Genomic DNA, 19,007 nt, shown 5'->3' on the forward strand with positions numbered 1-19,007 from the left:
CCGGAGAAAAAGTAAACGCTTGATCGATATACAGATTTTGAGACTTATTTCAACGTATTATGAGCTATGTAAAACAACATTAAGTTTTTGAAAAAATTTCCTTATTTAACTTTGCGATGTCATCATTCGGAAGTTATTTTTTTTCAATATGGCCTTTCGGTGTGTAGGATTTCAGTAAGATGGGGTGAGCGAGATAAGAAAATTAAAATGGATTATAACTATAACATACTCTCTAGGCATTCGCGTTCAAACATTTCAATATTTGTAAAACTGATCAAAATGGCAGCTATTTATAGAGTTAACCTATTGAATTTTCGCAAAACATATCCAAGTCTTACCTTAATATTTTCCGACATTGTTAACAATTTTTAACAAGTCGAACGTCAATATCTAACAAATACTATGCTAAAGATATCTGCGAAGTTGATAAGATCTCGAAATACCCTGCGCACCGTTTATATTGTAGAAACAATGTTTGGAGGAAAACTTGTTTCAAGTTTTGGAACGTAATATTTCATACGTATCCTTAATTCATCGCTAACCAGTCAGTCTTGTCTCGTACATATGACCATCTGCTTCAACTTCAGTCTATTACACGGCTGAAAGATTGAATCTAAATTAGTAGTAAACTAAACTAAAAGGTCGTTTCAGATTTTGCAAATGATCGTCCATTAGTTATTTTAATCCTTCCCTCGTAGAGCGTGTTGCATAGTAAATAAATAGCTAGTAATGGTTCCATGATTATATTCATATTGCTCATAATTAATATTAGAACTACAAAGGCCTTTATTGAAAACGGTCTTTAGAATCTTCTCCATACTGTAGATCGTAGACTGTAGACTGTAGGCTGTAAACTGTAGACTGTAGACTGTAAACTGTAGACTGTAGACTGTAGACTGTAGACTGTAGACTATAGACTGTAGACTATAGACTATAGACTATAGACTGTAACGTCAAACTGTTATGCATATGTCGATGTTTTAGACTGTAAACTGTAGACTGTAGACTGTAGACTATAGATTGTAGACTATAGACTATAGACTATAGACTGTAACGTCAAACTGTTATGCATATGTCGATGTTTTACGGCATGCGAGATCGCGATTCACACTCCTTACATCGAAAGATAATTAGTTTTAAAGGCTGGGGAACCTCTCGTACATTACTTTTAAGACTTCATTCGGACTACAATTTAAGAAAAACAAATTCGATATTTTTGAAATTTCAAATTGTCTGGCGGTAAAACACGCACATTTGCGACGCGGTATATGATATACTAAAGATACCATCACTGAATGATTTGCAATTGTAAGTTTCATGTTTCTATCAAAATATTTAGAGTAATATCGCAAATACAGAATTATACAATACAGCATTATTATTGTACCTTTCCATGAAGTTGTGGAAGCCTAATCGAACTTCTTCCGCATCGTTTCTTCATTTTTTCTTGTTTTTCAAAATTATACTTTGTCCCGTAGATTTAGTCTTTCCATACTAATAGCAGCTTAGGTTCTCTGAACTTTGCTCGCTATCCATTATAAAATTGATATTTTTTAATATCTGGCTTGATCAATTCTTTTGCTTAATTTTACTAGATCCTAACTAAATTATATAATAACCGTGAGCGAATTATAACGCGAAAATGATATATTCGCACTTGAAATTTTCAATATTCACACGTTCTTCTCTTTCACTGGCACTCGACCTATTTCATTGCAAATCGTACGTAATTATCTAACATACTATAATATTTACACTCATCGACTCTCTCGCCACCGCACAGTCGCACTGTTAAACTTCTTCCGTTATATACATTGAAAACCAATTCCACGATAAAATCCAATTGTAAAATCAAATAACTCGTTAACGTATATCAGCGAAGATACCTAGGTTAGCAACGTAGCTGAATAAGCATGAAAACGAGGATACCGAGTAACAACGACGACCATCGGATACAAGAGCATAGTATACGCAAGAGAGAACACTTGCCTAAAGAACAATTTTTTAACTTTAATTTAGTATTAGCTATGTTGCATAAACATGTACCTATAAAAATGTCATACTCGTTTAAGGGATTTCTCTGTTTACAAGAATTTTATCATAATACCGAGAACAGCTAGATATACATTTCTACGTTCGTTGATGCAAATTCGTTCATCGCAACATTACGATTACAATGAAGAAAACTGGTTTAACTCTGTTACAGGCGATATCTTTGTTACCGTTAGCGATATAACCAGAAATACCCGAGGAAAAGTTTATTTGCTTCGAACAGACACATACAACGGTGGAAATATCTTTCTTTCTTGCTTCAAGGCTAAATTTTTCTGCACTTCGAGATCATCGACGTTTCTTGTTTAACGGGATTGCATATTTTTATTATTGTAACATAGTAGCTTCGATTGAGAGACATCGAGCAGTCTATAGCATCGTGATCTTCGTGTGATCTACAGGACGGAAAAATCAAACATTTTTGCAAATGATATGCCAAAAAGACAAGCATAATAATTGGCAAAAAGAGATTAGCAATAAAAAATCGCAATAAAACGTAATAAACGTTCAAAACGATATCCACTTATCTTTAAACATTTATTAATGCGATTTGCCACTGTTGCATTGTCGAAGATAAAACCTAACCTAACCTAACCAGTTCATCATAACACGAGTAACGTGTCTACGAAGTGACACAGAAGATCATCACATCCGTGTTGCTCCAAGACTTCCATGTTTATGTCATGTTTCTCTCATTTCCGTCAAATTGTGTAGTTTCAACAATACGGTACTTGGAGATATTACGCTCGCTCTTCTTGTAACACGCGCAATACTTTTTTCAACGATCGCATTAACAAATCTATAGAAAAATGGAAATCATTTTGAACGTATGTTACGATAAATTTTTCATTGCTAAACTCATTTTCGTGTTTATTTCATTATCTGTGTATTGCCAAAATTTTGTACTTTTTCGTACTCAAGGTCTCGTGAAGGTCACGATATCTAAGTCGTTGAATATTTTTTAAGCAAAAGAAAAGAAACAATAACCGTGAAATTACGAAATATATGAACTCGCGAAGAAACTGATTCGCACAGCAACACGTGTTTCTTTTAATTAAACGAATTTTATCTTAAGCATTTATGCGCATCACCAACGGTAACAGAAATATCGTCTTGTGTGTGTGTGTGTGTGTGTGTGTGTGTGTGCGCGCGCGCGCGCGCGCGTGTGTTGGATTGTACTCAAAAAAATTTACGCAACTCTGAAATCTATTAAAAAATATTTTTATATTTAAAACTATGGTGAATGTAAATATCAAAGATTGTTTTTCACAGTGTTGTTCCACTGTGAACAAGATACGTATACCGTGCGTGTCGGCACACTTTTAGATGGATGTATAAGGAAAAGTGTATCGAGTAAGCGATGCAGAATTATAAATTTTAACCAATTTACCTTTGTTTTCCTTTAGTTGTAAAAAAAAAAAGTTATACCAACCTATCTAATTTTAATTTTAATCGTAATTTTAGCCTAGTTAAAAAATATTTCTTAGTGAATTATAATGCTTTTAAATATGTGAAACGGGTAACACACCGCTTACGTGGATGAAAATACTGTTACACTTTTTTCCCAATATCTCGGAAACTCGAGCCGTAAGGATGTTAAATGTAGAGGAAAACGTCGAAGAGAAAAAGGAAAACGTCGAATTCTATAACATAGATCTAAAACTCATCTAACCTTTTCTATACAAGTGATTTATATTTAGGCGATTTATACAAGAGATATTTACCTCTTCCTACATAGTTAGCAAAAATCTATTACATTATGGCAGAATAAGAAAAGCAAAAGCGTAACGATTTATCTCTTCGACAAAAGCGAAGAATTCTAAGATGCTATGATAATTGTGAAAAATAAATTAACGTAATGCAGTATTTAAAAAGATTAAAAAATTTCACAACCACTCTCGTGCAAAGTTAAAAAAAAAAGATAGATGAAAAATAGAAATTTTTTCATTTTCTAACATGGAACGAGAGTACATGGACCGGAAGAGAGAATGATTATGCGGAAAGAGATCCAAGTTGAATTAGCGTAAAAAATTTGATTTAGCAATGTTGGCGAAAAGGATCCCACGATTAATGGAACTAACTAACTAGCGAAAACTATGAGCTAAGGAAGATTTCATTGCAACCAGTGTATGGTTCGACGGATGGTAAAAGCAAAAAGATATAGTTTATAAACGTGTTTATGGTGAAGAACAAAGTGTCGATTTCTTAGCAACTAATGAATTTGATTAAAGACAAAGTGGCCAAAAATTATTACTGAATATTCGCCCCCAGGATATTTATTTAATGCTTTATAAATATAGGGCTTTATTTTCGTACAATGCCTAAGCATACTTGCTTGTTTGAAAATGAAATTTATTAATTTCATTTAAATTTAGAGCGGGTAACAATTCATTGTTGCGTTAGTACGATAGGTGAAAAACCAGATCTTCTACTAATTCTAGCAATTCTAGGGATTCTAGTGATAGGGAGAAATAAAGAAAGCTCTTGATTGCTCTTTAAGTGCAAATATCATTATCAACGATTTATTGAGTGGAACGTGATCGATTAAAACGAAAGAAAGAACGTCTTGCTGATAGAGCATTTCACAACACGTATAAACAATTCATCGTTAAAGAAAACATCGAAATGATTTTTTTATCTTCGAATACTACAGCATTACTACAGCATTAATACGGCCATACGATGAAGTTGCAAGAACATTGAAAGCTGCAGACAAATACGTACTTCTTAATTCACGGCATCTGTTAACATTGTCTGAAAAGCAAGTCTCAGAAAAAACTATTAAAAACTGTTTTCGGAAAAGTTCTAAATAAGATTCAGAAGCTTGAAAAACAAGATAGATGTTGCGTGATTTCCAGGGAGTCATATAGTAGTCTAATCGAGATAAAGCATTGAATTCTAGATAAAAAAAGAGTATTATAGCAAATATAAAATATATAATTCCTGAGCTATTATCAAAATAGAAATGTGTCCCTAATCCTTGGATCGGACGTGGCAATAACAATATCATTGCTTGGCCAGTTCGTTCCCCAGATTTAACGCCGCTCGACTATTTCCTTTGGGGAGCTAAGTTAGAGCAGTTAAAAAACGAAGTTTATCGTGCGAGTCGCCGCCAACGGCAGTGGAAGACATATATGTGTATGTTCTGCAATAACAGCAAGAATTCGTGAAAAGGTTTAAAGGAAAAATTCGTGTAAAGGATGAAAACATTAGGTGAAATTAATGTAAGGGCTTTACTAAACGAGGGATAGATCACAAGTCTAACTCTCGGCGGCCGATTCGATATTCTTCTCTTCGCTATGAGATACGCACGCTCTCGTCTTTCCCGTAAACTCTCTCACAATAACTCCTCTCAAACAACTGTCCGGCTAGCACCTCGTGCTGCCCTTTTAAACATGGGCCTCCTTTATTCATCCATCGAGGATCAAGCGGATCGCCGCTTCCATTTCAGACTCCGGTTATCATTTCTACGTGCTCCTCGCCCACGCCGCCTTATCGGTAACCGGAGCTCGCATATTCTTACCAACTCTTGCATTAAGAAATTACGTACGTTTCAATAAAGATGATACGTATAAATATTCATCAATTTTCGGTATTTTCTTTTTTTCCTCTTTTCTTTCTCCCCCCCACCCCCCCCCCCTCGATAAGGGATTTATAAATTTCATACACGTATCGAACAAAAGATATCAAATTACAGAGAAAAATTTATTCAACACGTTCTGTGCCATATATACCATGGTATATATTACCGGTGGTTAAAATTGATGTATGGTAAAACTTTTCGTTTCGTGGGGAAAACTGCTCGGCAGGAAACGCGTTAAATTCAAGCAAAGGACTTAAAAAAAAGCTTTTATTTTCTGTAAATGCGTGTTAATGTGTAACGCGTAAATGTGGATTTATGGATAGATTTGATTGAATTTGATTGTACGTACTGCTTCAAATAATAGTTATCAGATTAAAAGATAGATAAACCTATTGTGAGAGGAGTCTTTATTTGGATGGCGTCACCCTGCATCGAGATCTATGTTTGCTTCGAGGGACCATCAAGATTATCGATCTTCGAAGCAGGACCGAGTGACGCAATGGGTCGTGATAGGGCCTACAAGAACCTGGCTAAACGGTTCGAGGATACGCACTCTCTTTCGACAATCTACCGTCTGCATCACGCACCTCACAAGACTCAAGCCTCCGCACACTTGTACCGCAAGAGAATAAAATATAATCAAAGTTTAAAGTTTGTAGCGTCCCATCGTATCGAATCCCTTCGATTTCCAAGAATGCTTATCACGCGCCAAACTAATACTGCGTGACTAATTGTAATAATAAGGATCCAGAATGTGTGGTCAAAGGAGAGTGTTTATTTACAGAAAAGTATAGAATAGTTATGATGGAGACGTTGAACGGAGTGCCGTTTCGAACACGCGTTTGTATGTGTAATTAAGATGTTTTAAGGATCGGTGCCGAAGACGAACTGACTTCTCGATTTTGCTCTAACTCGTGTCTCGTCGTGTTCTGTCCGGTGTTTTCTCCAGTTCAGTTCTGATTGGGTAAAATAACTGTTCGTGGTGGAAAAGTAAGGAGTTTTAATTGGACAGAGGATGTGACATAAGAACCTTTGGCTAAGGAGTAGGAAACTGTCAAGGAGCCGATTTCTGATGGTCAATGACGTAATTTATAAGTGCCGTCCGTCCGTCGCTTGTTGGGTCTGTCACAAGTGGGTCCCATCTGTCGCGTCTGGTACTTGTAGAATTCCTAAACTTTGCTTTACCTTTATAAACTTAATCCGCTAGAACGGCGTCGAGGCGCACATCTAACCTCCGGAATTGCAATCGCATTTTATAAAATATAAAATAAACCGTTAGATCTGTTAAAAGTGTAAGCCTTAAAATAAAATCATGTTATAAACACGCTCTCCGGGACGGAACAAAGTTAAATTTCTATAAACCCGATCCTTTACCACACTATAGATAGATAAACCTATTTATAATGCTAATTCTATTACAGAATTCTATTACAGAATTCTATTACAAAATTGTGAAATGTTAGAACTTTACGTAGCGATATACTAGCAAGAGTTGATAATCGTTTCGGAAATATTAAAGGGAAACACGTATATGCAATATCGATCCTGCTAAACCCACGACACAAAGATTAAGTATTTCAATAGAAAGCATACATATATAGAAACAGATGAACACGATATAACATGAGAATATAGGAATGCGATGAATATTGCGACGAATATCACGATACCTGTATCTCACAAGCAAGTGGTGGCAAGTAGTGGCAAAGTACTTAACCTAAAATAATTACTTCACCGAAAATATGAAATCGGAAAGAAATGGATTCACGATAAAATAAACGAAATAAAAGATTTCAAAAGACTCGAAAGGTCTTGAAAAATCTTTCTGATAGAAGAACAAGAATACAACCAAAATATGTAAATATGTTTTCCAAGATGAAAGCCGGAAGAAACCATTGATTCTGTCTTCTTTTTTTAGAAATACGATACGATACGATAGTGAACGAAAAGAATGTTTCTAAAAAAAAAAAAAACATATGTAAAGATAGGATAACTCTAATCCTGGAAGGTGAGGGCTGTTGACAATTGTAAATTAAAAACACGAGTATTAGAAAATCCGTAAAAATATGAAATTATAAAGCTAATTTAAAGCTAACTTAGAACTAATCTAGAGCTAGTCTAAAACTTCGAGTAATCAAATGGAGTAAAAAAAAAATCGAATTGCAAAGCTTGTCTAACTAGTTGTCGCTATTCTCAAAGAACGGATATGCATCGTAACAAGTTCATTTTCGAGTCTCGAATCTCAAAATTTACCATTTAAAATATTATTGTTATTAATGCTATATTGTTAATGGCAAACGGTAATGGTAACGGTAAGTAAGGTTTTAAATAGGTAGATAAGCATCTTAAGCAACAGTGATTCGCGAGTGAAAATAATAATACTACCACCAGATATCACTTTAATTCGACTCGTGGATCAAGGTGTCGTAAAAACGTACACGCATATATAAGAGAAAAAAATCAGTTAAACGTAAAATATTTTTGAAAATCTTTCGAAATATTAGATAACATAACACGCATAATGTATGCATTTTTCTTTATCGAAAATACTCGTGATACTCTTTCGATTAAATCCAATAGATGAAACAATCGAACAAATAACTAATCGTCGCGATGTACCTTAGAAATTGAAACAAGGATACTACCAAAGAACTTACATTCGAAAAGTTCGTTGAAATTAGAAAGAAAATTACGTATGAAAGATTGTAGAAAAAGTTCAAACTGTCTATTTAGTGTATTAATAACCATCCTGTATTGGTAATTATTTTTTTCATTGAAATCGATATATTCTAGTGCGGTATGTATGCATACATTGCTCTCAGCTATTATCAGCTTATATAAATAGCTTAAATTGAAGAGAAAAGTAAATAGCTGCTTGATGGATTTGAAAGACCTATAAAATATTTTCCTATAAAATTAGTAAATACCTGCATTAATTAGTATGTTGTTTTATTTATTAAATCCTTGGATTTTATTAAATCCAAGAATATCATTCAATAAATTATGAAATTTCAATAAAGTATGACAATGTATGAGAAATTTAATAACACCTTATAGTGGAAGAACTGATCTTTCGAATGATCCAAGTTAGAATTAGACAGGTCATTTAATTTTTCTATTGGTCTGATCCTAAATAACATGGTCCCTTTCATGGCGTTTCTGCCGAATTGCCTTACTCGAAAGATACGTAAAATTATTACATCGAGTATGATAAATAGATGGACATAAAAGGAATTGATTGAAAAACCTGCTTATCCGTGTGATTAATTCGTGTAACACTTATTGTCAGATTAAATCTTATCGTAATATTCACGATGTTGAGCAACCGAAGTACTCGGATACGCCAAGTATCCTGTTCAAATACGTCAGGTGCGTAACATGACAATTTTACATTCATACTTTCCCAAAAACTATTTCAATCGATTTGAGCGAATATCATACTTGCAACTACAATATGATTTCATGCCGAAGTCGATTATTTTTGCTACAATCCACGAATCTTCAAATAGCGTTTCTTCTAATTAAATAGCAACAGAAAAAACCAGATATAATAAACAGCACTACTATTATTTTTTTTACTATTATACATACTGGGGACAAGTATTCGTACAGTATATATATATATAATCGTCATCGTACAAATGCTGTCATAATATTAAAGGGAGGGATGAGAGGAGGAGAGGGGGTAAAAGAAATTGTATATTATAATATTTTATAATTTATCTTGGTTTATTATATAACGTAAACGATGATATTTATTTGCCACGAATCATGACCCGAAATGAATATCCTTGAAACTTTACACATTTGTAAAGATATAACGTATATAGATCACTGATTCAAAGCGTAACTTTTTTTATGGGACCTCGGTAAATAGAGGAAAAGGGATCCAAAGTACGGATTTAGTGAAACGTTTTTTAGGCTAAACGTTTTATTAGGCTTTTGACCGAAAAAAGATATCGACAAGAATCTTACACGAAAAACATTTTAAAAACGTTAAAAGCTTCGAATGAACTGAAATTTTGTATAATTGAGATTTTCCAAATTTATGTTTCAGACATTTTTCTCTTTCTTGCATTTTTCAAAACTTCAAAATAAATGCAATACAAAGAAAAGCATTTTCGATATTAGAAATTTATTCTATTCTATTTAAATGGCATAAACCATACCTTGGGGAAACTTTTTGTCTACGTATTTTTTCTCGATACGCATCTTAATTTCTTCCAACTTGTACATTATGTTGCTCAACTATCTATCTTTACCCTATTTCATTACATTCTATTCGTTAAATATGTTCCTTTCTTTTTTAATTCAACGATTAACGGATTTCTTGTATGTCCGCACATGTCTTTTTATTTTGTTACACTCACCTCGGTCATCTTCGTTCTCTTCGTCTGAATCTTCATATTATCATATAATCATTATATGTCGTGTAATCTGGTAATCTGGTTCATTCAAAAAGCCAACTGGAATGGAAGGTTGAGCACAGCCTACATTTTTCGCTCCATTCTAACACTAACGGTATCAACTTATTATATTGTACATACATATATACATGTATGTATGTGGTGCATGTTTTTTGACGCTAATAAGAATAAATGCCGAACAAACTTTTTGTGTACAGCGTCCTGATTATAATTTACTTTTAATTGAAAGAGAATATTCAGACATTATATTTTATAAAATCTACTTTTCATTACTACTAATGATTACTAGGAATTCATATTTGTTTTCAAACAGATGATACGCGATATATTATTAGGTTGAGTCATAAGTAATTACCGGTTCAGGTAGTGAATCATAAACTTTTTAGAGAATTCCAAATCACCTGCAGTTCGTTCTTGCTGTTGCGCTTCCCTTATTTTAGAGGGTTTAACAGTTGAGAAATAGCAGTCGGCAAGCTCAGATCAAGTACCGGTACAATTTTTCGTGCAATTGAAACGAAGATGTCAAAACAACACATTTGTCACATGATGTTATGGTAGCATCAAACTGGTAATAATGCGACAGCGAGAGCTAAAAAGATATGCACAGTTTTTGGTGAAGGTGTAGTTGCAGAACGTACTGTGCGGAATTGGTTTTTTGAAGTTTCGTGCCGGAGATATCAGTCTTGAAGATGAACCTAAACCAGGACGGTCAATAGATATCGATGACAACGTTTTGAAAATCTTAGTGAAAATATTAGCAGATAAGTTGAAAATGTCTCAGTCTGTACCATTTACGTACCATTTACGTACCATTTACGTACCATTTGTCGGTACGTGGAAAAGGTAGGAAATGTCAGGAAACTAGGCGTATGTGAGTTGTACAGAATTTGTCGAAGGAAAACAAGGCGAATAGAATGGCGGTCGCTACTTTGCTACTTTTTCTCTCTAAACAGAAGTAATCCAGTTTTGGACAAATTGACTACAGGCGATGAAAAATGGGTCACGTACGAAAATTTTACCCGAAAAACACAGTGAGTAGATAAAGGTCAGCAACCTCTACTAGTACCCAAAGCCACTTCTTCACGGAAAGGAAATTCTTCTTTGCGTATGGTTAAAGCGCAATGACCATGGTCCAAGAAAAATTACAATGGAAATGGTTTTGCATGACAACGATAGACCCCACGTACGGCAAGAGTTACACGAAAAATAATTTTGGAATTAAGATATGTTACCTCATCCTGCGTACTCACCGGACCTAGCCCCCACGGATTACCTGATATCTGTTTCGAGCAATACAAAATTCTCCAAGTGGATTTCTCTTTCGATTAAAAGTAGATTCAATAGCGATAACCAAGTAAAAGAATTCATTCGAACGTTTTTCTCATCAAAACAAGCTGAGTTTTTTGCATCGGGAATTGATAAGCTACCAAATAAATGGGAAAAGGTCATATTTAATAACGAAGAATACGTGTTAGACTAAGGTGTGCAACTATTGTAGGTTAATAAAGAAATAAAGTTAGCGCAGAAGACCGACAATTACATATGATTCGAGCCAATATTTTGCAAGAGTTACTTGACAAGTTTCGGTAAAAATTTACATATTTTTTGACATTCAAAATGAGAAATCATAGTAGTATCGTTGTGTCATGATTTCGAAGACCTTTCTTTTCTTATTAAGTCTTCTTCTTCGACTATTCCTTACATTATATTAGCAGTATAAAGATTTCTTAAAGGTATCAATGCTATTTCTAAATAATAACAATCACTGGATTTAGAACGAAAAAGCAATGCACCTAAATGAACCTAAATTCCGTTTATTTTTCTGTAAAAAATGCAAGAAAAGTAGTAATACGCAATTCTGAAGAAGAAGGAGTGAATTTTTCGTAAACGTTTCATCTTAACTATCCAATGAACATAGTTCAAATAACACTGCAATAAATTTGAACTATTTCTCAAATCTGTAATATCCATTTGATAACTCTTATAGAGCTTACCTCCCTGAATGCGAAAACGAAATTGCTCCATGACTCTCAGTTTTCGAAAAATATGAGTTTTTCGAAAAACGCGCAATTTTTGGATAAAGTGAAGGATTACACGAAAACTGAAAATGTTAGGAGGCTCGTTCTTATTTTATTTTTATTTTTATTTTTGAGAAATAACAGTATAAAGTATTCAATGCATAAATGCAAATAATATGTTTCAATACGACACTGCAAAAGATAACTGACGACACTGCAACACAATTGCTTAGAAATGAATAAAATTTCCAATCGGTCCTATACCGAGGAATTGCTATGTGGATACCTATACTTATCACGATAGAGTGTCCTGATAAATAAATATGCTTAAATAATGCTTAAGGAGGTATTCTAGTGTGAACTTTTGATAAAATAATTTTTTTTTTCCTTTGGCATATTCTTAAAGGATATAGTTTCAAAAATACATCTCTGAATTCCTTACATGCGAACTACTAAAATTAACCAAGTTATGGTTGTTTCAAGGATGCGACGTCATCATGAAAGCACGTCGACTGAAAAATTGCAGAACACATCGGATGACAACGCTGTTGTATCAAATAATTCTGGTTACGGCATTTCGAATTTTATTACTGTTTTTTCAACAATACCATCTCGCATTATTCGTAAAACATACAAAAAGGATATTCGGCTTATTCGAATCAGCAATCGTGACTTGGGATTCAAAATTGCGATAAAGTGTAAGTGCGAAGTGAAATTTGAGGATTCATGTCCACTAATTGGCAATGCATTCCAAGTAAATCGTGGAATTGTAGTAGTTATGCGGCTTTTAGGAATGGGAAGAGAAGGAATGATTTTATGGATATTAGCCAGGGATTGGCTATCAACGCGTACTATACTTATCTCGAACATTTACACAGTGTGGCATCGACGGTGTATAACCGGATGATTTTGAGAGCGGCTGAAGAGGAAAGAAGAAAAATGCAGAAGCAGAACAGTGTCTAGAACACCTCATTCTGCCTTCAGGAGACAGAAAACATATTCATTGTGGACGCCTAAGTATTGAAATATCGACATCTCTGGTTGTAAATATATTTAACGAAGGTCTTCCGAGTATCATAACTTTACTAACATAACTATTGACCAACAAATTGAAATCTACGCAAACACTCGAGATAAGCATAGAATCGATGGAACGCTCGAGAGAGGCTGCAAAGAGAATTGGAATCGATAATAGAGCAAAAGAATCAGGACATGTTCAAAAGCAAGAAGAAGATCCGCTCTATGGCCCTAGGCTGACAAATTAGCCATAGTATGACTTTCATTATATAAATAATCATTATCGATGTAATAAACTTTAAAGGCATTTTTTACTCAAACTGATTGACCAACTGTCTCCACATTTTAGGTACGTAAACTCTGAGGTTTAATAAAATATAGAAAAATCGATAATTGAACTTAGAAGTATCACCACTTTTTTAATTGTCGACTTCTTTCTATTGTTCTAGTACCTGCTATAGCCAAATTCATACAAATTAAGAAACTTTTACGTTTCTCTTTTGTTTCATACAAGCAGAATGGCCGGAATCGTGGACACCGTGAGACGACCTCTTTTAAAAGCGACTATGTTTCAGAGTATACAGTGTCACTAATTTCAACTTTTTTTCATTCAAAAAACTAACTAGTAAAACGTTGTTGAAATAGGTAGAAATAAATTTTGTCAATTTGTCTGCAAAAAGTATAAAGTAGTTTCTTCGCAACAAATTCTCTAACAAAGTTAAACAAACACGCACTTCACACTAGAATAGCCCCTGTATTCTCTTCAAATCGAGTTATTAATTAACATCTAAATATTGGCATAATTGGGAAAGCGTTATAATTACGATTATAAAATTCTTGTAATGCATAAACAATTATGTTTCTCTTTTAACATTTTATTAAAAAGTCATTTGTATTAAATAACGAAATTGTATAAAATTACAAATAATTGAGAGAAATTTTTAACGACTTTGCAATCAATATAAAAAAATTTATGAAAGCATACGTGGCATACATATAAAAAACGGCATATATTGGACCACGCGTTTAGTGACAAGTATGCATGACTACGGCCCTGCCGAGGCTAAACGCGTGAACAATAGCTACGTACCGGCAAAACACCGTTTACACGTTGCAAATGTATATTTTACCTATATTTTACCGTCCGATCAACATTAAAGATCATTCCGATATTTTTTCTCGATGATTTCTATTCCAGAAAAGTTTACAAAATACGATATCGTATAGCAAATTCGTACCTGGTAAGGAACTTTTGGTAAAAGTGCAAGAATAGTGCGTAGAAACTGCTCGGCGGTTTATTTTTAAACTTTGATGACCATTTGCAATTATTCACAAGTATAAATAATTATAATTATAGATATCGATAAACTCAAGAAACTCTTATCTAACTTTTAAAATAAGAACGAGCCTCCTAACATTTTCAGTTTTCGTGTAATCCTTCACTTTATCCAAAAATTGCGCGTTTTTCGAAAAACTCATATTTTTCGAAAACTGAGAGTCGTGGAGCAATTTCGTTTTCGCATTCAGGGAGGTAAGCTGTATGCTTTGAATCAGTTGGATCGGTTGATTATCTTTTTAGTTATATTGCACGCCAGTTTCTAGTATAAAAATTCTGAATCATCAAGGTGAAGTCATATGTGGCCTTTGATATCATCGAAAAGATAGCCAGAAACAGTGAAGTGTATTTGAAGTATCCATAAATTACGTCATCCGAGTTTACGTTGCAATTCACAGGCTACAGGAGCTGGAATAAAATTTTGATTGCAAATTTTTACATCATATTTTTCAGATGTGAAAGTATCTATTTAAATAATCAAAAAAAAATTCGACTCTTTTATCCCGTTACATGAGAGCCTTCGATAAAATCCCATTGGATAGAGAATATTGAATAGGCAAAGACGAACAAGTGTGGAAGGTGTAGTGGAAGGTGAAGTGGAAGGTGAAGTGGAAGGTGAAGTGGAAGATGACGTGAAAGAATGAACGAAGAAAACGGTCACTACCAAGCTGCAAACGACTAATGTCTCGAACAAGACCAGGCCCCAAATCCTAGGCCGAAAAACTTCTTTCAGGACCACTAAAATATTATTTAAAATAACAAACCGGGATCTAAAGATGGTAGGAAGTGATTTAACAATAGGTAAGGAAGTGCTACGGGAATTTAAACTTTGAAGCTCCAAGTGCAAACCTTCGAAGCATGTAGAGCTAAGATACAAATACTAAGAGTGCTAAACCAAAAGAGAAAAGGAAATTTCAATTTGTAATAAAAGGATTACGCTAAAAATGAAACATCGAATACGATAAAGCAAGCGTATAAAATAGATGAGACAAGATGAGAGAAGCAATACCATCGATCTTGCAGAATGAGATTGGTAGAGATATGCCGCAAGTACGGTAGATGTCAACGAGAATGAGCGCACAAAAGCTACTGTAATAAGCAAGCAAGATGCTATAAATACACGGAATGTATTGTACAACTAATTGAAATAATCTTTTAAATAGTTGCTCATTAGACGACAGAATAAACACAGATATACGATGCATAAGTCTTAACAAGCGGAAACAATCATGTTGCAGATTATAATGCTAACAATAAAAAAAAGAAAAAAAGAAAAAAAGAAAACAAGCACCACCGCAAACTAACTGCCACAGCCGTTAGTACGTACACCAATCGCCAACACAAACATATGACCTACGTGAAAGCATCGAAATGAAACAATAGACAAGATGCAAACGAACTGGAGGATAAACAGCCGACTAACATACAAAAACTAGAAATGATAATAGAAAATCTAACACGCCAAATGCCGGCAAAGATAAACTTACTAACGAAATTAATCACGTTATGAGAATAAAAGCAAAAGATAATTGATACGATAAAACAGTAGTGGGCTACAGAATCAATTAATCGAACTAAAGATATTCATAAAACATTTGGAAATAAATATTATAACAATTTCAGAAACATATGAAACGAATAAATGCTAGTTAAGAAGAGGAGATTACACTTACTACGATACATCGCGTACGGTAGACACCACGCCAGCAAATGGTGGATTGAGAATTTTCATAAAAAGCAACCTCAAACATGAATCAATAAATTCATATCAAACTGATAAATTGCAAGCAACAACGGTGATCATTAGATTAGACAACTATGACACTGACATCTCAACGATATACAGTGTCCCACACGTAACTCTAGTCATTTTCAAGTACTTGCGATAATCTGACAAACAAATGTTTTAAACTAAAGTTGATCAGTTTCAATAGGCTATATACACTGCACCAAAAGAAATGTCAAATTTTCTTTTTCTTCTTTTCGAAAATTGACAAGGTCACTTTAATAATATTGTAGCTCGAATCTAGACAAAGTCAACGACCTAGCATACCATTATTTTATTATTTTGCAAGCAAAGAAATGAAAATTGCAACAAAACGTGACAATCGGCGTTAATGAGTGATAACTTGTGTTTATTATTAACAATCGAAATTACATTGAAATCAGGGACCTTGAGTAAATGTCGTATTACTAGAAACTTATCTAAAAACTTATCTACGAACTGTCAGCAATTCGCAAGAAAGAAAAAATGCGAACTTGCGATAGCTTAGCTTAGCACTTTACGGATGGGCTACATAGTTTGCTGAACATTGATCAGCGGAACTTATGATCCTATTGCTTAGCCACCACAATCCCCGGATTTGTCATCTCTTGATTCTTTTCTATGGGGTCATCTGCAGTCGATAATTTATGCTACTCGTGCTATGATAAGTCGTTGAATTCGTTCAGATACGAACTACAATGCTATCGAGCCAAAAATATGAAGTGCCATCTGAAAAACCCCATCTAAAAAATAGGACGACTTTGACAGTTATCGAGAAAAAAGAATTTCATTTTTTTTTTTGTTGCATTGCATAGCTAACCAAAAAACTGATCAAAACTTTTGTTTAAAACATTTCTTGTCAGATTATCGCAAGTACTAGAAAAATCGTAACTAGAGTTAACTAGTTAGACAACCTGTCTTACAAAATCTTACAAAATCTTAGAAAACACGCGATATCGACCAAAACTTTAACTAATTTTTCAAACGCTATAATAGAAAATCATTATCTTAGGGGCTTCAACGCAATGTACAATGTTTAGGTTAGGTTTGGTGTTCGGAAACAAACAATTCTAAGGAGAAGAATTATCTATCGATGAACGATAGACAACAATCTTAAAATGTAGTCATCAAGCAAACTTACTACGACGTATGTGCCAACCGATCAGTTAATCATTGTAAACATCAGTTTACAACATAAGAGATAGAAATACAAACCTGAACATCGAAACAGTAGATTTGACAGAATTAATTTCCGGGTTAGAACTAACCCAACGATCTATCGCGATCGGTCAAAATACAAGAAACGAAAAAGCGACATTTTGCGTTAGTGTATTTAGTTAGTGTATTATCTCCCCGTTGCCTTATCACTTTCTCACGTCGTTTTTTTGCGTCGATGCATTGTTACGCTAAACGACAAAATTAAGTTTAAAGGGAGAAAAGAAAATCGTACTGCATAAAACTGCACAACCGCGTTGTAAAATAAATTGCAAGAAATAAATTATTAACATACTATCAACTTATCAAATGAAAAGAAAAAAAGTAACTTCAGTTTTTCACGTTACTCTTCGATTTGAGAAAATTTTGGATAAATGTATGTCCCTGAATATGAAAATAAAAACTTTAAGCTTTGAAATAAGTTGATTGCCGTGTGATATTTATATACGGCATTATAGCGGGTCAAATATCGACGAATCTTTGCTCACGGGTGTATGTTAATAAGAATCTTAATTGCAACATACAAGAAAAGATTCAGCCGATATAGAGAAGAAAATACAATAAATACATTATTTAATAGACTATTCGTTATTTAGTAGACGGCATACCGTGCGACAAACTAGAAAGCAAGCGACCTCGAGCGAACAAAAATCCCGCAACATATCATAAACATGATCAAAATGAGAAGAAGAGCAAAGAAGTAATGAGAAATTTTAAGATGACCCGAATATAAAAGCACGATGAACAAAATTATTAAGAAAATCAAAATCATAACCGATAGAAGAAATAACACCGACTTGACAAATTTAATCACGAATGTAGACAATAGCGGCAAAACGAATTATTCTCTATGGCAAAAGACAAGAGAACTCAATGGACCACTTGCCTCAATTCCTCTCGTACAAAAACAGAATGGAAATCGAACCACTGTACGCGGTAGAACGTGATAGGAGACCAAGCCGAAATCATAACAGAGAATCAAAGATTAATTTTACATTTACCGAATCAAACATATATAAACGAACCACGTATTCTTCCGTGTAATGGAAACAATGAAACACGGATACACGAAACTGTAAGTAAAGAGGAAATTTTTACGAAATTGCGAAAAGAACTATGGCTGAGGAAAGCAGATTCTTAACAAATCGAACAAATGCTATTCTTGGGGTAGGCTATCTTCCACAAATCTATGCAGACATAATATTACTACAAAAACCAGACAAAAGTCTCAAATTACCATTATGCTATAGACCCATATCTCTTCTTCTTCTCATAATCTCGAAAATAGTAGAAAATAGGTATTCAGAAAAAGCTTTAAGAGAAAACTGTTACTAAGAATTTAATTGGCCATCAATTTCAAATTAGACAAAACTACGACATAATTGAACAACAGATGCGCACAGAATAATAAATAATATAATTCGTACTATGAAAGAAAAACAGTATCGTACATGAAAATTTCTTAACCCGGAAAAAATCTTTCGACAATGTATGGAACGAAGGACTAGTGCAAAAACTACAAGAACTATTATCAAAACACTGTAAATGTCTCGAGGTAGTATGTTAGGACTCATAATGAATACAGCTGTACACC

At 34.0% G+C, this 19,007-nt stretch overlaps 1 protein-coding gene across 2 annotated transcripts in view; it reads right to left on the minus strand.

The window, feature by feature from the left end:
- LOC108545561 (protein SPT2 homolog) overlaps positions 1 to 19,007 on the minus strand; it is a 53,591-nt gene that overhangs the window by 16,315 nt on the left and 18,269 nt on the right. The window contains exon 1 of one of the 2 annotated variants that reach the window (XM_017897242.1): positions 16,107 to 16,124. The exons of the other annotated variant lie outside the window; for it this stretch is intronic. Within the exon in view, the coding sequence (XP_017752731.1) occupies positions 16,107 to 16,116 (10 nt within the window). The 5' untranslated portion in view covers positions 16,117 to 16,124. Of the gene's footprint in view, positions 1 to 16,106; positions 16,125 to 19,007 lie in introns of those variants that run through there. 2 annotated transcript variants of the gene reach the window in all.

Source organism: Eufriesea mexicana, unplaced genomic scaffold (assembly GCF_001483705.2).
Source record: "Eufriesea mexicana isolate 0111107269 unplaced genomic scaffold, ASM148370v2 scaffold484, whole genome shotgun sequence".
In the NCBI taxonomy this organism is placed as follows: Eukaryota; Metazoa; Arthropoda; class Insecta; order Hymenoptera; family Apidae; genus Eufriesea; species Eufriesea mexicana.